The sequence below is a fragment of the Poromitra crassiceps genome (genome assembly GCF_964638095.1).
Source record: "Poromitra crassiceps genome assembly, chromosome: 2".
NCBI lineage: Eukaryota > Metazoa > Chordata > Actinopteri > Beryciformes > Melamphaidae > Poromitra > Poromitra crassiceps.
Genome location: NC_139624.1, coordinates 8,580,607 through 8,597,054, shown reverse-complemented (window position 1 = coordinate 8,597,054; position 16,448 = coordinate 8,580,607). Strand labels below are relative to the sequence as shown.

At 51.8% G+C, this 16,448-nt stretch overlaps 1 protein-coding gene across 3 annotated transcripts in view; it reads left to right on the top strand.

Annotated features, from left to right (window-relative positions):
• The first annotated feature begins 283 nt into the window (after positions 1-283).
• The window catches only part of LOC310772500 (vasoactive intestinal polypeptide receptor 2-like), a 144,530-nt gene continuing 128,365 nt past the window's right edge, over positions 284-16,448 (top strand). For 2 of the 3 annotated variants that reach the window (XM_083632325.1, XM_083632323.1), the window contains exons 1-2: positions 284-470; positions 668-741. In XM_083632325.1, coding sequence (XP_083488451.1) covers positions 672-741 — 70 coding nt within the window. In that variant the 5' untranslated portion in view covers positions 284-470; positions 668-671. The remainder of the gene's footprint in view (positions 471-667; positions 742-16,448) is intronic. The other variant, XM_083632324.1, reaches the window with a different exon arrangement.

Here is a 16,448-nt window from a genome sequence, read left to right as displayed (position 1 = left end):
ATACAGTAGCCTGCGTTACTAAGTAAACATTACTTTATTGGGAGTGATAAACGGTGTTCCCGCGAGATGTCGCTGTTGGCATGTCACAGTCGAACCACCAGTGCTCTCGGAGAAGTCCTCAGGCCTTGAAGACGCGCGGGTGTGCTGCCACTGCGCGCATCACTCTGGGGGTATCCTACGGGAAACGTGGTGTCCGGAGCACCGCCTCAGCAGTCCGCCTCTGACTCACACACGCGCAGGGCTCACACACCGCCTGCAGAATGGAGGAGTTATTATAAGTTAACATCTGGAGTCCTGATTGCTTTGTTTTGTTTTGTTTATTAGCCTACAACCGGAATGAACATTTAATTTCGACTGTCCTGAAAGACTTTTATTTAGGCTATTTCGTGTGGTGGTTTTATTCTGGAGTCTGGAGCCTGATGTAGGTGCGTGAATCACCAAGGCAACCAAAGCCTACAACCTGCATACCGGTAACTATTTAGTTAAATGCAGTTTGATAATAGTCTATGAGGTCTAAATACGGTATTTATGTCAGCCTAAGAAGTGTGTGCAAACATATTGCAGGCTATTTTATTATTATTATTATTATTATTATTAGAAGACTACATTATTATTTATGACGATATTAGTAGTTATAGAGTTGTTGTTGTTGTTGTTGTGTGTTTAGGTGCATGAGATGTAACCATGTCCTTCACACACCGCCTCACGCTGCTTCTGTTCAGCTTCGTCTCCCTGCACGCGGTGAGTCAGTGGCAGCTCTTTACTACGTGTGTGTGTGTGTGTGTGTGTGTGTGTGTGTGTGTGTGTGTGTGTGTGTGTGTGTGTGTGTGTGTGTGTACAGTACGTGCATGCTTGCGTGCGTGCGTGTGTGTGTGTGTGTGTGTGTGTGTGTGTGTGTGTGTGTGTGTGTGTGTGTGTGTGTGTGTGAGTGAGTGAGTGAGTGAGTGAGTGAGTGAGTGAGTGAGATGTGTTTCTCTGTCTTTGGAATCCCCATAATATCAACTGATGGAATAGGCTAGCTAGCCTATAATAGTGCATCTGTTTAATATAGTTAGTTTATATTTAGGCCTATACTTGTATTCTATAATTGTTTATGGAAGCACATAACATTCCTATAATATTTCTCGGAACTCATGGTGAGACTGTGATACCCAGTTATAATTGAGTAGTGAGTTTATCAAACTTGGTATTTTATTTTATTATTTTCTATATATTGTAGCCTATCAAATTCGTTTTGCTATTATCTAAAATGTTATATAGTTGTACATTCCCCTGTTTGATAATCATTATAGACACTTTCAACTAATCAGTAGGCTGGCTGTAGAATTTTATAAATCTAAAATCCATAAAACATTTTCCTTGCATAAAACGTGTTTCTCTCTCTCGCTTGGTTAGAAAGTCAAGCCACTTGATTTTGTCATTTCAGAATATTTCGATTGCAGTTTTCCTGTCTGCTTTAATAATGAAGAGAGGCGAAAACCCAGAAACAGCTATACAGTTGAACATGATAGCCTACAGTTGAACATGATAGCCTATAGTTGAACATGATAGCCTATAGTTCAACATGTTAGCCTACAACCCGATAGCCTAGAGTTGAACATGATAGCCTACAGTTGAACATGTTAGCCTACAGTTGAACATGATAGCCTACAGTTGAACATGTTAGCCTACAGTTTAACATGATAGCCTACAGTTGAACATCATAGCCTATAGTTGAACATGATAGCCTACAGTTGAACATGTTAGCCTACAGTTGAACACGATAGCCTATAGTTGAACATGATAGCCTACAGTTGAACATGTTAGCCTACAGTTGAACATGATAGCCTACAGTTGAACATGATAGCCTATAGTTGAACATGATAGCCTACAGTTCAACATGTTAGCCTACAGTTCAACATGTTAGCCTACAGTTCAACATGATAGCCTACAGTTCAACATGTTAGCCTACAGTTCAACATGTTAGCCTACAGTTCAACATGTTAGCCTACAGTTCAACATGATAGCCTACAGTTCAACATGATAGCCTACAGTTCAACATGTTAGCCTACAGTTGAACATGATAGCCTACAGTTCAACATGATAGCCTACAGTTCAACATGATAGCCTACAGTTCAACATGATAGCCTACAGTTGAACATGTTAGCCTACAGTTGATCATGATAGCCTACAGTTGAACATGATAGCCTACAGTTCAACATGTTAGCCTACAGTTCAACATGTTAGCCTACAGTTCAACATGATAGCCTACAGTTGAACATGTTAGCCTACAGTTCAACATGATAGCCTACAGTTCAACATGTTAGCCTACAGTTGAACATGATAGCCTACAGTTCAACATGATAGCCTACAGTTCAACATGATAGCCTACAGTTCAACATGATAGCCTACAGTTGAACATGTTAGCCTACAGTTGATCATGATAGCCTATAGTTGAACATGATAGCCTACAGTTGAACATGATAGCCATGATAGTTTGTCGTCAAACTGAAACGTAGGGGTTAGTTTCCTATAAAAACTACATAGCTCATGGACGCTCGTGTTCAGCTTTGCCGGTAGAGAAAGTGACGTCACTTAGGCGACAGTGTATGTAGTCTTTCTGATTTATAACTTATAGTGCAACAGTTTGGCGACAAACTGTGACTTTCTTGACATGCAAAGCTATGTTTTACTTCGTTTCGAACTCAAGCTCTCACTAGTGCCTACTTCGCTGCGTACGCAGCATTATGGAAGACTGTCATTTTTGCTCCAAAAATTACTTTACATTAAAACCTGACCACGCCCCTTTAGGTGACGTGGTGCCCCCCTGGGCTGACTGGGCCTCCCACCTCGCCCCCGTGACTACGTCACGGCCAGTCTGCCCAGGGGCCGCCACTCTTCGCTTCTTCCAGCCAGCGTGAGGACGTCGTTTTCTTAAGCTCCGCAGTTAGCTCTGTCAACCATTTCTCTGTCAACATTGACGGCTCCACTGTCACCCCCTCCACCCACGTCCGCAACCTTGGAATCATTCTCGACCCCACCCTCTCCTTCATCCCGCATGTCAACCAGATCACCAAATCCGCCTTCTTTCACCTCAGGAACATTGCCCGTCTACGCCCCTCACTATCCTTCTCTGCTGCCGAAACACTGACTCACGCTTTCATCACATCCCGACTGGACTACTGCAACAGCATCCTATACGGCACACCCACCAAAACCCTCAAAAAACTCCAATACGTCCAAAACTCCGCTGCCCGCATGCTCACCTCCACCCGCCGCTCCGACCACATCACCCCCATCCTCCACGATCTCCACTGGCTCCCCATCACGTACAGGATTCAATTCAAATTATTACTCATCACCTTCAAATCCCTCAACAACCTGGCCCCCTCCTATCTCTCTGACCTCCTTCACCTCCACACGCCTACCCGTCGCCTCAGGTCCGCAGATGCTAACCTTCTCCAAACCACCAGAACGAAGCTCCGGACCTGGGGCGACAGGGCCTTCGCTGCAGCTGCCCCCACCCTCTGGAACGCCCTCCCCAGCCATATCCGTCAAGCAGACACTCTGTCATCATTTAAACACACCCTCAAAACCCACCTTTTCACCCTTGCTTTCAACCCATGAACTCCTCCCTCTCTCACCTTTTATTTATTTTCTTTATTTATTTTCTTCTCTTTTCTTAAGTTATGGTATTATATTGTTTTGTATTGTGAAGCGTCTTTGAGCATTTGGAAAAGCGCTATATAAATCCGATGTATTATTATTATTATTAAAGTCAGTGCTCTTCATAGCTTGGACAAATAGACTCGCTTCGGTTCATTTGCCCACCTTCGAGAGGTTTCGCGTGGACGAGATAAATCAGGATTCGGGGACCCGTTCCTGTGCTCTTCACCAGCGGCATCGGATCAAGTCATCCAAAGCTATGAGTATCTTCTTTGCTAACTGTTATATTACTGCCGCTGCGCAGTGCATGTATTTCTGCCGCCGCGCAGTGCATGTTTTCACGTTTCCCCGGCTGGGTTAACGTTGTTAGGCTCGAGCGCAAGACTCAGGTCTGCACTCATAACTTTTAGCTAGGTTGCACACGTGCAGAATAGCTTGTACCGTTAAGCACTAGAACAACAGGCTAATTAGCACAGTTGTCACAGTTAGCTGGCTTGCATCCGTGCGGTTTACTTCTGTTGCTAGGTACTGTAGGCGCCAGCTACTAGCGTTAGAGCGCACACGTTTCTCCGGCTGGAGTAACGTTAAATAGGTAGCTAGCTAGTCGTCTCGTGCAGCTAGCAGCTAGCTTGTAGCACTCCAGCATATTCACCGTTGCAAGCGACTGTAGACAGTCAGCATACACGGTTAACTCCCGCTAATTCTAGACAGTCGGCGGGGTTGTTGGCGGGTTAGCTAAAACTGCTTACTCGCACAATGAGCCGGGCGGCTGACATGAGACAGAGGGAGACAGCCAAGAGCTGTGTTAGCTGTGAGGCTACATTGGCGGTCCAGGACCGCCATAGCCAGTGTGTGTTTTGCCTCGGGCACAACCATGCTAGCGACGCCCTGTTGAAAGCAGATTTCTGCCGGGCATGCGAAGGCTTTACCCTGGCCGTTTTACGGGAGAGAGCGATGCTCTTTATCCAGGTGGGCCAGCCGCTTAGCCACGCACCTCCCGAGGGAGGCGCGTGCGGTGGGTCTGACCGCTCGGAGGAAGAGGAGTTACCTGAAGAGCAGGGCTCCCCGGTCCTACCCGAACGGCAGATTCTTAACTGGGGGGACGAGCCCATCGACCCTGTGATACAACAGGGGGGGTTTTTCCCCTATGACCCCATCATTCCCCCCCAGGACGCCCCCCAAGAGGAGTTGTCTGGCGGGGAGGAATGGGACCGCGCTACCGCGGCCACCTCTCTGTTAGGGACCCGTTCGGAGGCTAGCCTCAACGAGCCCTATCAGAAGCAGTTTCTGGGGGTAATGTCTAGGGCTGCAGCTAAGCTTGGCATTGCTCAGGCCGAACCACCTCCGCCCCTCGAATCAGTGCTGCGGGGTTGCTATTACCAGCCACTCCAGGCACCACAGGCACCCCGCCCGAAGCCCCGGCTGCCGGTCTGTATAGACGTGGTTCGCGCGGTGCAGTCAGGATGGGAAAGGCCTCAGGAGGCCAAGCCGCTCTGCGCAGGCATGGCTCCATGGTCGGCCTTAGAGGGGGCGGATAAACTCGCGTTAACCGCGATGCCTCCTCTCGAGGATATCGTGGCCAGACACCTGGCCCCTAACTCCGCGAGGCCTGCTTTGCCCTCCAAAGCGTGCCAACTTACAGCCAAGTTGGCCGAAAAGGCGTACTTGGCGGCGGGGCAGTCCGCCGCCATGACCAACAACCTGGCCATTCTGCAGGGCTACCAGGCGGTGCTCCTGCGGGACATGCAAGGTGACCCTGCCCCCGAGCTGTTTACAGAACTCAGGATGGCCACGGATTACGCCATGCGTATGGTAGACTGCCTGGCGCAGAACAGTGGGAAGGTCATGGCCTTCTCCGTTCTCACCCACCGCCACCTGTGGCTAAATCTTACCCAGCTCCCTGAGCAGGATAAGAGGAGGCTGCTGGGGGCTCAGATCTCTCCGGAGGGCGTGTTCGGCTCTTCCGTGGAGGACATGGCCCAGCGGTTGGAGTCGCGTCAGAGGGACTCGGCGGCGGTCAGCTCCTTCATGCCCAAGCGGGCGAAGGGGGAGGACCGCCGGTTCCAGGTCCAGGCGCGCGCGCGGAGTCGTCCTCCGGGGCCTCCGCCGCCGCGGACCGCCCCGCATCAGCGGGTACGAGTCTCACCGGCTAGGGCGCCCCCAGTGGTTGCGCCCCACCTGGCCGCGGTGGGCCCATCATTCGTCCCACGGCAGGTCAGGGGACGCGGCCCCCGCCCCCCAAAACGAGGAGGTGCGCGGGGAGCAGGTAACCAGTCCCGTACTTAGTCACCTCCCTGGGGAAGGGGGGGGGCTATGAGCCCACCGTCGTTGGAGCTCAGCGCTCAACTTCGGTCTGGGACTCAGCAGGGGCCTACCCAACCCAGCTCGCTGGGGCTTGGCCTCAGGGCCAGCCTTCGGCTTGTAGCTTTAGGGACAAGCCCACCGTCCTCGGTGCCCAGCGCCCGAGTCCGGTCGGGAGCTCTCCCTGGATCACTTATCCGCCATCAGGAGGCCCCCGGGACAAGCCCACCATCGATGGTGCCATGGGCCCATCGTTGGTCGGGAGCTCTCCTGGGGACCGCGCGAGCGGACGAGTCCGCATCCGGCGGTCGAAAGAGAGGCTTGCCTCCTTACTCCCCCCAGCCGGCGAAAGTCGCACGGCTGGGGGGTTTCGCCGGTTCAACACGCTCACAGGGCACGTCAGTAGGCGGAGCCCGCGTAAGAAACCGGCAGGGGGGCTTAGCCTCGTTTGTCCCGCCCCCCCCTTTTTCTTCCCCAACCAAAGCACCGGGTCCCCCGGTGCCCAACAATATACCAAACAGACCATCGTTGCCCGACAGGCTCGAGGCCTGGGAGCGTCTGTGTTCCCCGTCCCCGTGGCTGCGGCGCACCCTTCGAAGGGTTACGCCATGCAGTTTGCCAGGGCCTCACCCAGGTTCGACGGGACCCACGATACGGTCGTGGAGGGGGAGTCCATAGACATACTCCGCAAGGAGGTCATTTCGCTCCTCGCCAAGGGGGCGATCCGCTCGGTCCCCAAGGCAGAGGTGCGCTCGGGGTTCTACCACAGGTACTTCGTCGTGCCCAAAAAGGACGGCTCCATGCGTCCAATTCTGGACCTCCGGCGCCTCAACAAGACGCTGAGGAAGCTTCCGTTCCGAATGCTCTCTTTTCCCCACCTCTTCAACGCGTTGAGACAGGGGGATTTCTTTACTTCCGTGGACCTGAAAGATGCGTTCTTCCATGTCCACGTGGTCAAGAGACACAGGAAATACCTGAGGTTCTCCTTCCTGGGGAAGGCTTACGAGTTCTGTGTCTTGCCTTTCGGCATGTCATTGAGCCCGCGAACCTTCATGGCTTTCGTGGAGACGGCCTTGGCCCCCCTCCGCGCGAGAGGGGTTAGCATCTTCCTTTACCTCGACGACGCTCTTATTGTGGCCGGCTCGAGGATCGATGCCACGAAACATACCAGGGTGGTGACCGATCACCTACAAACCTTAGGGTTTCTGGTGAACTGGAAAAAGAGCTGCCTCGCCCCAGAACAGACGGCGATCTTCCTGGGGCTCGAGTTGAACTCCCGGGCTATGCGAGCCCGCCTTTCGCGGGAGCGACAGGCGCGCACGGTGCGGACAGCGAGGACATTAAGTCGATGCTCCTCGGTGTCAGTGCTTCAGTGCACAGTCATGTTGAGCCTGATGGCCTCGGCACTGCATGTGCTCCCCCTGGGGAGGCTACACATGCGTCCGTTCCAGATCTGGTTCCTTGCGTTGCGCTTGGATCCAGCCAGGGACCGTCATCGCAGGGTGCCTATGACAGGTCAGGCCCGCCTGGCTTTGGCCATGTGGGCAGACCCCCGTTACCTATCGAGGGGCACTCGATTGGGCCCGGTCCCGCTCAGGCTAGTGATTCGCACCGACGCCTCCCTCTGGGGTTGGGGTGCGGTGTGCGGGTTTCTGTCGGCGAACGGCCGGTGGGAAGCTCAGGAGCATCGCCACATAAACGTCTTGGAGCTGGAGGCGATCCGCCTCGCTCTGCTTCATTTCCAGCGAGTCATACATGGACGCCATGTGCTGATTCGCTCGGACAATATGGCGGCGATCGCCCACCTGAACAAACAGGGCGGTGTGCGGTCGAAGACTTTGAACCAGTTAGCGGCGGAGATTCACCTGTGGGCGTATCCCCGTCTCCTGTCAGTGTCGGCGGTCTATCTGCCGGGACGGCTGAATTACGGCGCCGACCTGCTGTCTCGAGGCTACCCCCGTCACACGGAGTGGTGCCTCCACCCTCAGGTGGTGGAACAGATTTGGGCCAGGTTCGGTCGTGCCCGCGTCGATCTCTTCGCATCGCGTGACGCACTGCCCATTGTGGTTCTCGATCCAGGAGGACAGCCCCCCGTTGGGACACGACGCGTTGGCGAACGCGTGGCCACGGGAGGGGCTCTATGCGTTTCCACCGATCCCCCTGATCCGTCAGGTGTTGGACAGGGTGAGGGAACAGCGTCTCCGGCTCGTTCTAGTGGCCCCGTTCTGGCCCAGGCAGACGTGGTTTGCGGACCTGGTCTCCCTGGCGCAGGGCCCGCCGTGGGCATTGCCGGTGCGGGCCGATCTCCTGTCCCAGGCGGAGGGGGAGGTGTTCCACCCCTCCCCAGGCAGGTGGAAGCTAGCAGTCTGGCTCCTGAACGGGACCAGTTGCTAGCACAGGGCTTGCCTGACAATGTGGTGCGCACTATTCAGAGTGCTAGGGCCGCTTCGACCCGCACTCAGTATGCGTACAAGTGGCAGGTTTTTTCGCGATGGTGCACAAGTAAGGGTGTGGATCCAGTGAACTGCAGCGTGCGTCCAGTTCTCTGTTTCCTTCAAAGCTTGCTTGACGCGGGGCAGTCTCCGCAGTCGCTTAAGGTGTACGTAGCCGCGATTTCGGCTTGCCACATGGGGATTGAAGGGACCCCCGTGGGGGTGTGCCCTTTGGTCTCGCGCTTCATGAAGGGGGCGCGTAAACTGCGCCCGCCGTTGCGGTGCGTTTTTCCCAAATGGGACCTGGTTACGGTGCTGGACGGGCTAACGGGTCATCCGTTTGAGCCCTTGGACTCCGCCGATTTAAAGGTTCTGTCCTTAAAGACCGCGCTGCTGCTGGCCTTATCGTCAGGGAAGAGAGTCGGTGACCTGATTGCCCTCTCGGTACAGCAGGCCTGTATGGTTTTTGGGGACGATGGGCGCAGGGTTACGTTGCGACCTAACCCGGCGTACCAGCCCAAGAATATTAATGCCAGCTATAGGTCTATGGTAATAGACTTATCGGCATTCTGTCCCCCGCCGTTCAGTTCGGGTGAGGAGAGACGTTTGCACATGCTGTGCCCCGTAAGGGCGCTCTCGGCCTATGTGGCCAGGACGCGCTCATTACGCATTACAGATCAGCTGTTGGTTTGCTTTGGGCAAAGGGCCCAGGGCGGACCCCTTTCCAAGGATCGCTTATCACACTGGATAGTGGAGGCGATTGCGTTGGCATACTCTGCCGTGGGCAAGGTTCCCCCGGAGGGTATCAAGGCGCATTCTACGCGAGGTGTTGCGACATCCTCTGCGTTGTTGCGTGGTGTGTCGGTGGAGGACATGTGTGCCGCGGCTTCATGGTCCTCTCATCACACTTTCGTCAGGTACTACAGTCTCGACGTGTCCGGTTCGCAGTTCGCGCACGCGGTGCTGTCGGTGGCAAGAAAGTAGTATCGTTGCCACTCTAATATGTCAGACGGTTAGGCATAAACGTTGCCATATGGCCGTGGTTCACCGGTGCCTTTCGGGTCGCCCTGTGGGGTGCTCCCGGCAGCAAGGTCGGTTGAATGGAGGCACTAGTGAGAGCTTGAGTTCGAAACGAAGTAAAACATTAGGGTTGTCCTACAACCCAGGTTTTACGAGTGAGAACGAGAGCTCTCACTACCCAGCCTTGCTGCGTCGATGCGTCTCTGGGTGCGTCGGATCTCAGCTGGCTGGAAGAAATGAGTGGCGGCCCCTGGGCAGACTGGCCGTGACGTAGTCACGGGGGCGAGGTGGGAGGCCCAGTCAGCCCAGGGGGGCACCACGTCACCTAAAGGGGCGTGGTCAGGTTTTAATGTAAAGTAATTTTTGGAGCAAAAATGACAGTCTTCCATAATGCTGCGTACGCAGCGAAGTAGGCACTAGTGAGAGCTCTCGTTCTCACTCGTAAAACCTGGGTTGTAGGACAACCCTAATGTTTTAAATTGACAAAATTAGCGTTGGCACCCCGTGGCACAATTCAAACGGGATCAAAAAAGTAACCTTATTCTCCGTCCACCGCCATTCATAGTTTTTCCCAGCGCTGGTAGGCTACAGGTAGAAAGCAGGAAGTGACGTTTCACTTTGCCTCTCTATTAAAGAAAGCCAGACTGCTCTCCAGTGTTTCCAGCCGTTTGTATGAGCGGTGCCTGGTTCAGTGTGAAGCATTAGGGTCATTAGTCTATAGATAGCCTGTATGAGGTCATTAGTCTATAGATAGCCTGTATGAGGTCAGTAGTCTATAGATAGCCTGTATGAGGTCATTAGTCTATAGATAGCCTGTATGAACACTGCTGGCAGCTCGTTAATCACTGAAAGCCCCAATTAACAATGAAGGATGTGACTATATTTAGATTGTGCAGCCTGGACCATCAGTGGGAGTTCTTAAGGCAGGTTGGAGAAGGTCATGTCCAGACTGTCCCTCTGGAATAACAAAACACTTTGCTCTTTATATCTCTGAGGTGGAGATAATGAACAGCAGGAGTGGAAGGAGCTGATACAGTCACACTCGAGTAGACAGTAGGCAGAGGTGTGTGATCAACTTTACTCAAGTCCCAACCAAGTCAATCTCAAGTCTTCAGGCATCTCAGATGTACAGTAGATTACCAAGTCAAGTCCATGTCATTCATGTATGTGTGTGTGTTTGTGTTGTGTCAAAGTGTTTTGAAAGTGTTACTTGTATGCCATGTGGTGTGACCGGGTTATTAGCTGGGATGACAACAAAGTTGACTTGAACTTGAATTACAGGGAGTTCAAGAGTCAGAGGTTACACCCACTTATGAGCAGATATCACACAATACTATCCTGACCCTTGGACATACAAGACTGCAAGGAGAGGAGCTATGAGGGTGAAAGGCAGAAAGGTATTTGTGTAAAGGTAAGGTTGAGCATCATGTTGGAGCAAACAGACAGAGGAGAAGAGGTTGAGCATCATGTTGGAGCAAACAGACAGAGGAGAAGCGGTTGAGCATCATGTTGGAGCAAACAGACAGAGGAGAAGAGGTTGAGCAGCATGTTGGAGCAAACAGACAGAGGAGAAGAGGTTGAGCAGCATGTTGGAGCAAACAGACAGAGGAGAAGAGGTTGAGCAGCATGTTGGAGCAAACAGACAGAGGAGAAGAGGTTGAGCATCATGTTGGAGCAAACAGACAGAGGAGAAGAGGTTGAGCAGCATGTTGGAGCAAACAGACAGAGGAGAAGAGGTTGAGCAGCATGTTGGAGCAAACAGACAGAGGGGAAGAGGTTGAGCAGCATGTTGGAGCAAACAGACAGAGGAGAAGAGGTTGAGCAGCATGTTGGAGCAAACAGACAGAGGGGAAGAGGTTGAGCATCATGTTGGAGCAAACAGACAGAGGAGAAGAGGTTGAGCAGCATGTTGGAGCAAACAGACAGAGGAGAAGAGGTTGAGCAGCATGTTGGAGCAAACAGACAGAGGAGAAGAGGTTGAGCAGCATGTTGGAGCAAACAGACAGAGGAGAAGAGGTTGAGCAGCATGTTGGAGCAAACAGACAGAGGAGAAGAGGTTGAGCAGCATGTTGGAGCAAACAGACAGAGGAGAAGAGGTTGAGCAGCATGTTGGAGCAAACAGACAGAGGAGAAGAGGTTGAGCATCATATTGGAGCAAACAGACAGAGGAGAAGAGGTTGAGCAGCATGTTGGAACAAACAGACAGAGGAGAAGAGGTTGAGCAGCATGTTGGAGCAAACAGACAGAGGAGAAGAGGTTGAGCAGCATGTTGGAGCAAACAGACAGAGGAGAAGAGGTTGAGCAGCATGTTGGAGCAAACAGACAGAGGAGAAGAGGTTGAGCAGCATGTTGGAGCAAACAGACAGAGGGGAAGAGGTTGAGCATCATGTTGGAGCAAACAGACAGAGGAGAAGAGGTTGAGCAGCATGTTGGAGCAAACAGACAGAGGAGAAGAGGTTGAGCAGCATGTTGGAGCAAACAGACAGAGGAGAAGAGGTTGAGCATCATGTTGGAGCAAACAGACAGAGGAGAAGAGGTTGAGCAGCATGTTGGAGCAAACAGACAGAGGAGAAGAGGTTGAGCAGCATGTTGGAGCAAACAGACAGAGGAGAAGAGGTTGAGCAGCATGTTGGAGCAAACAGACAGAGGAGAAGAGGTTGAGCATCATGTTGGAGCAAACAGACAGAGGAGAAGAGGTTGAGCAGCATGTTGGAGCAAACAGACAGAGGAGAAGAGGTTGAGCAGCATGTTGGAGCAAACAGACAGAGGAGAAGAGGTTGAGCATCATGTTGGAGCAAACAGACAGAGGAGAAGAGGTTGAGCAGCATGTTGGAGCAAACAGACAGAGGAGAAGAGGTTGAGCAGCATGTTGGAGCAAACAGACAGAGGAGAAGCGGTTGAGCAGCATGTTGGAGCAAACAGACAGAGGAGAAGAGGTTGAGCATCATGTTGGAGCAAACAGACAGAGGAGAAGAGGTTGAGCAGCATGTTGGAGCAAACAGACAGAGGAGAAGAGGTTGAGCAGCATGTTGGAGCAAACAGACAGAGGAGAAGAGGTTGAGCAGCATGTTGGAGCAAACAGACAGAGGAGAAGCGGTTGAGCAGCATGTTGGAGCAAACAGACAGAGGAGAAGAGGTTGAGCATCATGTTGGAGCAAACAGACAGAGGAGAAGAGGTTGAGCAGCATGTTGGAGCAAACAGACAGAGGAGAAGAGGTTGAGCAGCATGTTGGAGCAAACAGACAGAGGAGAAGAGGTTGAGCAGCATGTTGGAACAAACAGACAGAGGAGAAGAGGTTGAGCATCATATTGGAGCAAACAGACAGAGGAGAAGAGGTTGAGCAGCATGTTGGAGCAAACAGACAGAGGAGAAGAGGTTGAGCAGCATGTTGGAGCAAACAGACAGAGGAGAAGAGGTTGAGCATCATATTGGAGCAAACAGACAGAGGAGAAGAGGTTGAGCAGCATGTTGGAACAAACAGACAGAGGAGAAGAGGTTGAGCAGCATGTTGGAGCAAACAGACAGAGGAGAAGAGGTTGAGCAGCATGTTGGAACAAACAGACAGAGGAGAAGAGGTTGAGCAGCATGTTGGAGCAAACAGACAGAGGGGAAGAGGTTGAGCAGCATGTTGGAGCAAACAGACAGAGGAGAAGAGGTTGAGCAGCATGTTGGAGCAAACAGACAGAGGGGAAGAGGTTGAGCATCATGTTGGAGCAAACAGACAGAGGAGAAGAGGTTGAGCAGCATGTTGGAGCAAACAGACAGAGGAGAAGAGGTTGAGCATCATGTTGGAGCAAACAGACAGAGGAGAAGCGGTTGAGCATCATGTTGGAGCAAACAGACAGAGGAGAAGAGGTTGAGCAGCATGTTGGAGCAAACAGACAGAGGAGAAGAGGTTGAGCAGCATGTTGGAGCAAACAGACAGAGGAGAAGAGGTTGAGCAGCATGTTGGAGCAAACAGACAGAGGAGAAGAGGTTGAGCATCATGTTGGAGCAAACAGACAGAGGAGAAGAGGTTGAGCAGCATGTTGGAGCAAACAGACAGAGGAGAAGAGGTTGAGCAGCATGTTGGAGCAAACAGACAGAGGGGAAGAGGTTGAGCAGCATGTTGGAGCAAACAGACAGAGGAGAAGAGGTTGAGCAGCATGTTGGAGCAAACAGACAGAGGGGAAGAGGTTGAGCATCATGTTGGAGCAAACAGACAGAGGAGAAGAGGTTGAGCAGCATGTTGGAGCAAACAGACAGAGGAGAAGAGGTTGAGCAGCATGTTGGAGCAAACAGACAGAGGAGAAGAGGTTGAGCAGCATGTTGGAGCAAACAGACAGAGGAGAAGAGGTTGAGCATCATATTGGAGCAAACAGACAGAGGAGAAGAGGTTGAGCAGCATGTTGGAACAAACAGACAGAGGAGAAGAGGTTGAGCAGCATGTTGGAGCAAACAGACAGAGGAGAAGAGGTTGAGCAGCATGTTGGAGCAAACAGACAGAGGAGAAGAGGTTGAGCAGCATGTTGGAGCAAACAGACAGAGGAGAAGAGGTTGAGCAGCATGTTGGAGCAAACAGACAGAGGGGAAGAGGTTGAGCATCATGTTGGAGCAAACAGACAGAGGAGAAGAGGTTGAGCATCATGTTGGAGCAAACAGACAGAGGAGAAGAGGTTGAGCAGCATGTTGGAGCAAACAGACAGAGGAGAAGAGGTTGAGCAGCATGTTGGAGCAAACAGACAGAGGAGAAGAGGTTGAGCATCATGTTGGAGCAAACAGACAGAGGAGAAGAGGTTGAGCAGCATGTTGGAGCAAACAGACAGAGGAGAAGAGGTTGAGCAGCATGTTGGAGCAAACAGACAGAGGAGAAGAGGTTGAGCAGCATGTTGGAGCAAACAGACAGAGGAGAAGAGGTTGAGCAGCATGTTGGAGCAAACAGACAGAGGAGAAGAGGTTGAGCATCATGTTGGAGCAAACAGACAGAGGAGAAGAGGTTGAGCAGCATGTTGGAGCAAACAGACAGAGGAGAAGAGGTTGAGCAGCATGTTGGAGCAAACAGACAGAGGAGAAGAGGTTGAGCAGCATGTTGGAGCAAACAGACAGAGGAGAAGAGGTTGAGCATCATGTTGGAGCAAACAGACAGAGGAGAAGAGGTTGAGCAGCATGTTGGAGCAAACAGACAGAGGAGAAGAGGTTGAGCAGCATGTTGGAGCAAACAGACAGAGGAGAAGAGGTTGAGCATCATGTTGGAGCAAACAGACAGAGGAGAAGAGGTTGAGCAGCATGTTGGAGCAAACAGACAGAGGAGAAGAGGTTGAGCAGCATGTTGGAGCAAACAGACAGAGGAGAAGCGGTTGAGCAGCATGTTGGAGCAAACAGACAGAGGAGAAGAGGTTGAGCATGCATCATGTTGGAGCAAACAGACAGAGGAGAAGAGGTTGAGCAGCATGTTGGAGCAAACAGACAGAGGAGAAGAGGTTGAGCAGCATGTTGGAGCAAACAGACAGAGGAGAAGAGGTTGAGCAGCATGTTGGAGCAAACAGACAGAGGAGAAGCGGTTGAGCAGCATGTTGGAGCAAACAGACAGAGGAGAAGAGGTTGAGCATCATGTTGGAGCAAACAGACAGAGGAGAAGAGGTTGAGCAGCATGTTGGAGCAAACAGACAGAGGAGAAGAGGTTGAGCAGCATGTTGGAGCAAACAGACAGAGGAGAAGAGGTTGAGCAGCATGTTGGAACAAACAGACAGAGGAGAAGAGGTTGAGCATCATATTGGAGCAAACAGACAGAGGAGAAGAGGTTGAGCAGCATGTTGGAGCAAACAGACAGAGGAGAAGAGGTTGAGCAGCATGTTGGAGCAAACAGACAGAGGAGAAGAGGTTGAGCATCATATTGGAGCAAACAGACAGAGGAGAAGAGGTTGAGCAGCATGTTGGAACAAACAGACAGAGGAGAAGAGGTTGAGCAGCATGTTGGAGCAAACAGACAGAGGAGAAGAGGTTGAGCAGCATGTTGGAACAAACAGACAGAGGAGAAGAGGTTGAGCAGCATGTTGGAGCAAACAGACAGAGGGGAAGAGGTTGAGCAGCATGTTGGAGCAAACAGACAGAGGAGAAGAGGTTGAGCAGCATGTTGGAGCAAACAGACAGAGGGGAAGAGGTTGAGCATCATGTTGGAGCAAACAGACAGAGGAGAAGAGGTTGAGCAGCATGTTGGAGCAAACAGACAGAGGAGAAGAGGTTGAGCAGCATGTTGGAGCAAACAGACAGAGGAGAAGAGGTTGAGCAGCATGTTGGAGCAAACAGACAGAGGAGAAGCGGTTGAGCAGCATGTTGGAGCAAACAGACAGAGGAGAAGAGGTTGAGCATCATGTTGGAGCAAACAGACAGAGGAGAAGAGGTTGAGCAGCATGTTGGAGCAAACAGACAGAGGAGAAGAGGTTGAGCAGCATGTTGGAGCAAACAGACAGAGGAGAAGAGGTTGAGCATCATGTTGGAGCAAACAGACAGAGGAGAAGAGGTTGAGCAGCATGTTGGAGCAAACAGACAGAGGAGAAGAGGTTGAGCATCATGTTGGAGCAAACAGACAGAGGAGAAGAGGTTGAGCAGCATGTTGGAGCAAACAGACAGAGGAGAAGAGGTTGAGCAGCATGTTGGAGCAAACAGACAGAGGAGAAGAGGTTGAGCATCATGTTGGAGCAAACAGACAGAGGAGAAGAGGTTGAGCAGCATGTTGGAGCAAACAGACAGAGGAGAAGAGGTTGAGCAGCATGTTGGAACAAACAGACAGAGGAGAAGAGGTTGAGCAGCATGTTGGAGCAAACAGACAGAGGAGAAGAGGTTGAGCATCATGTTGGAGCAAACAGACAGAGGGGAAGAGGTTGAGCAGCATGTTGGAGCAAACAGACAGAGGAGAAGAGGTTGAGCAGCATGTTGGAGCAAACAGACAGAGGGGAAGAGGTTGAGCAGCATGTTGGAGCAAACAGACAGAGGAGAAGAGGTTGAGCAGCATTTTGGAGCAAACAGACAGAGGGGAAGAGGTTGAGCATCATGTTGGAGCAAACAGACAG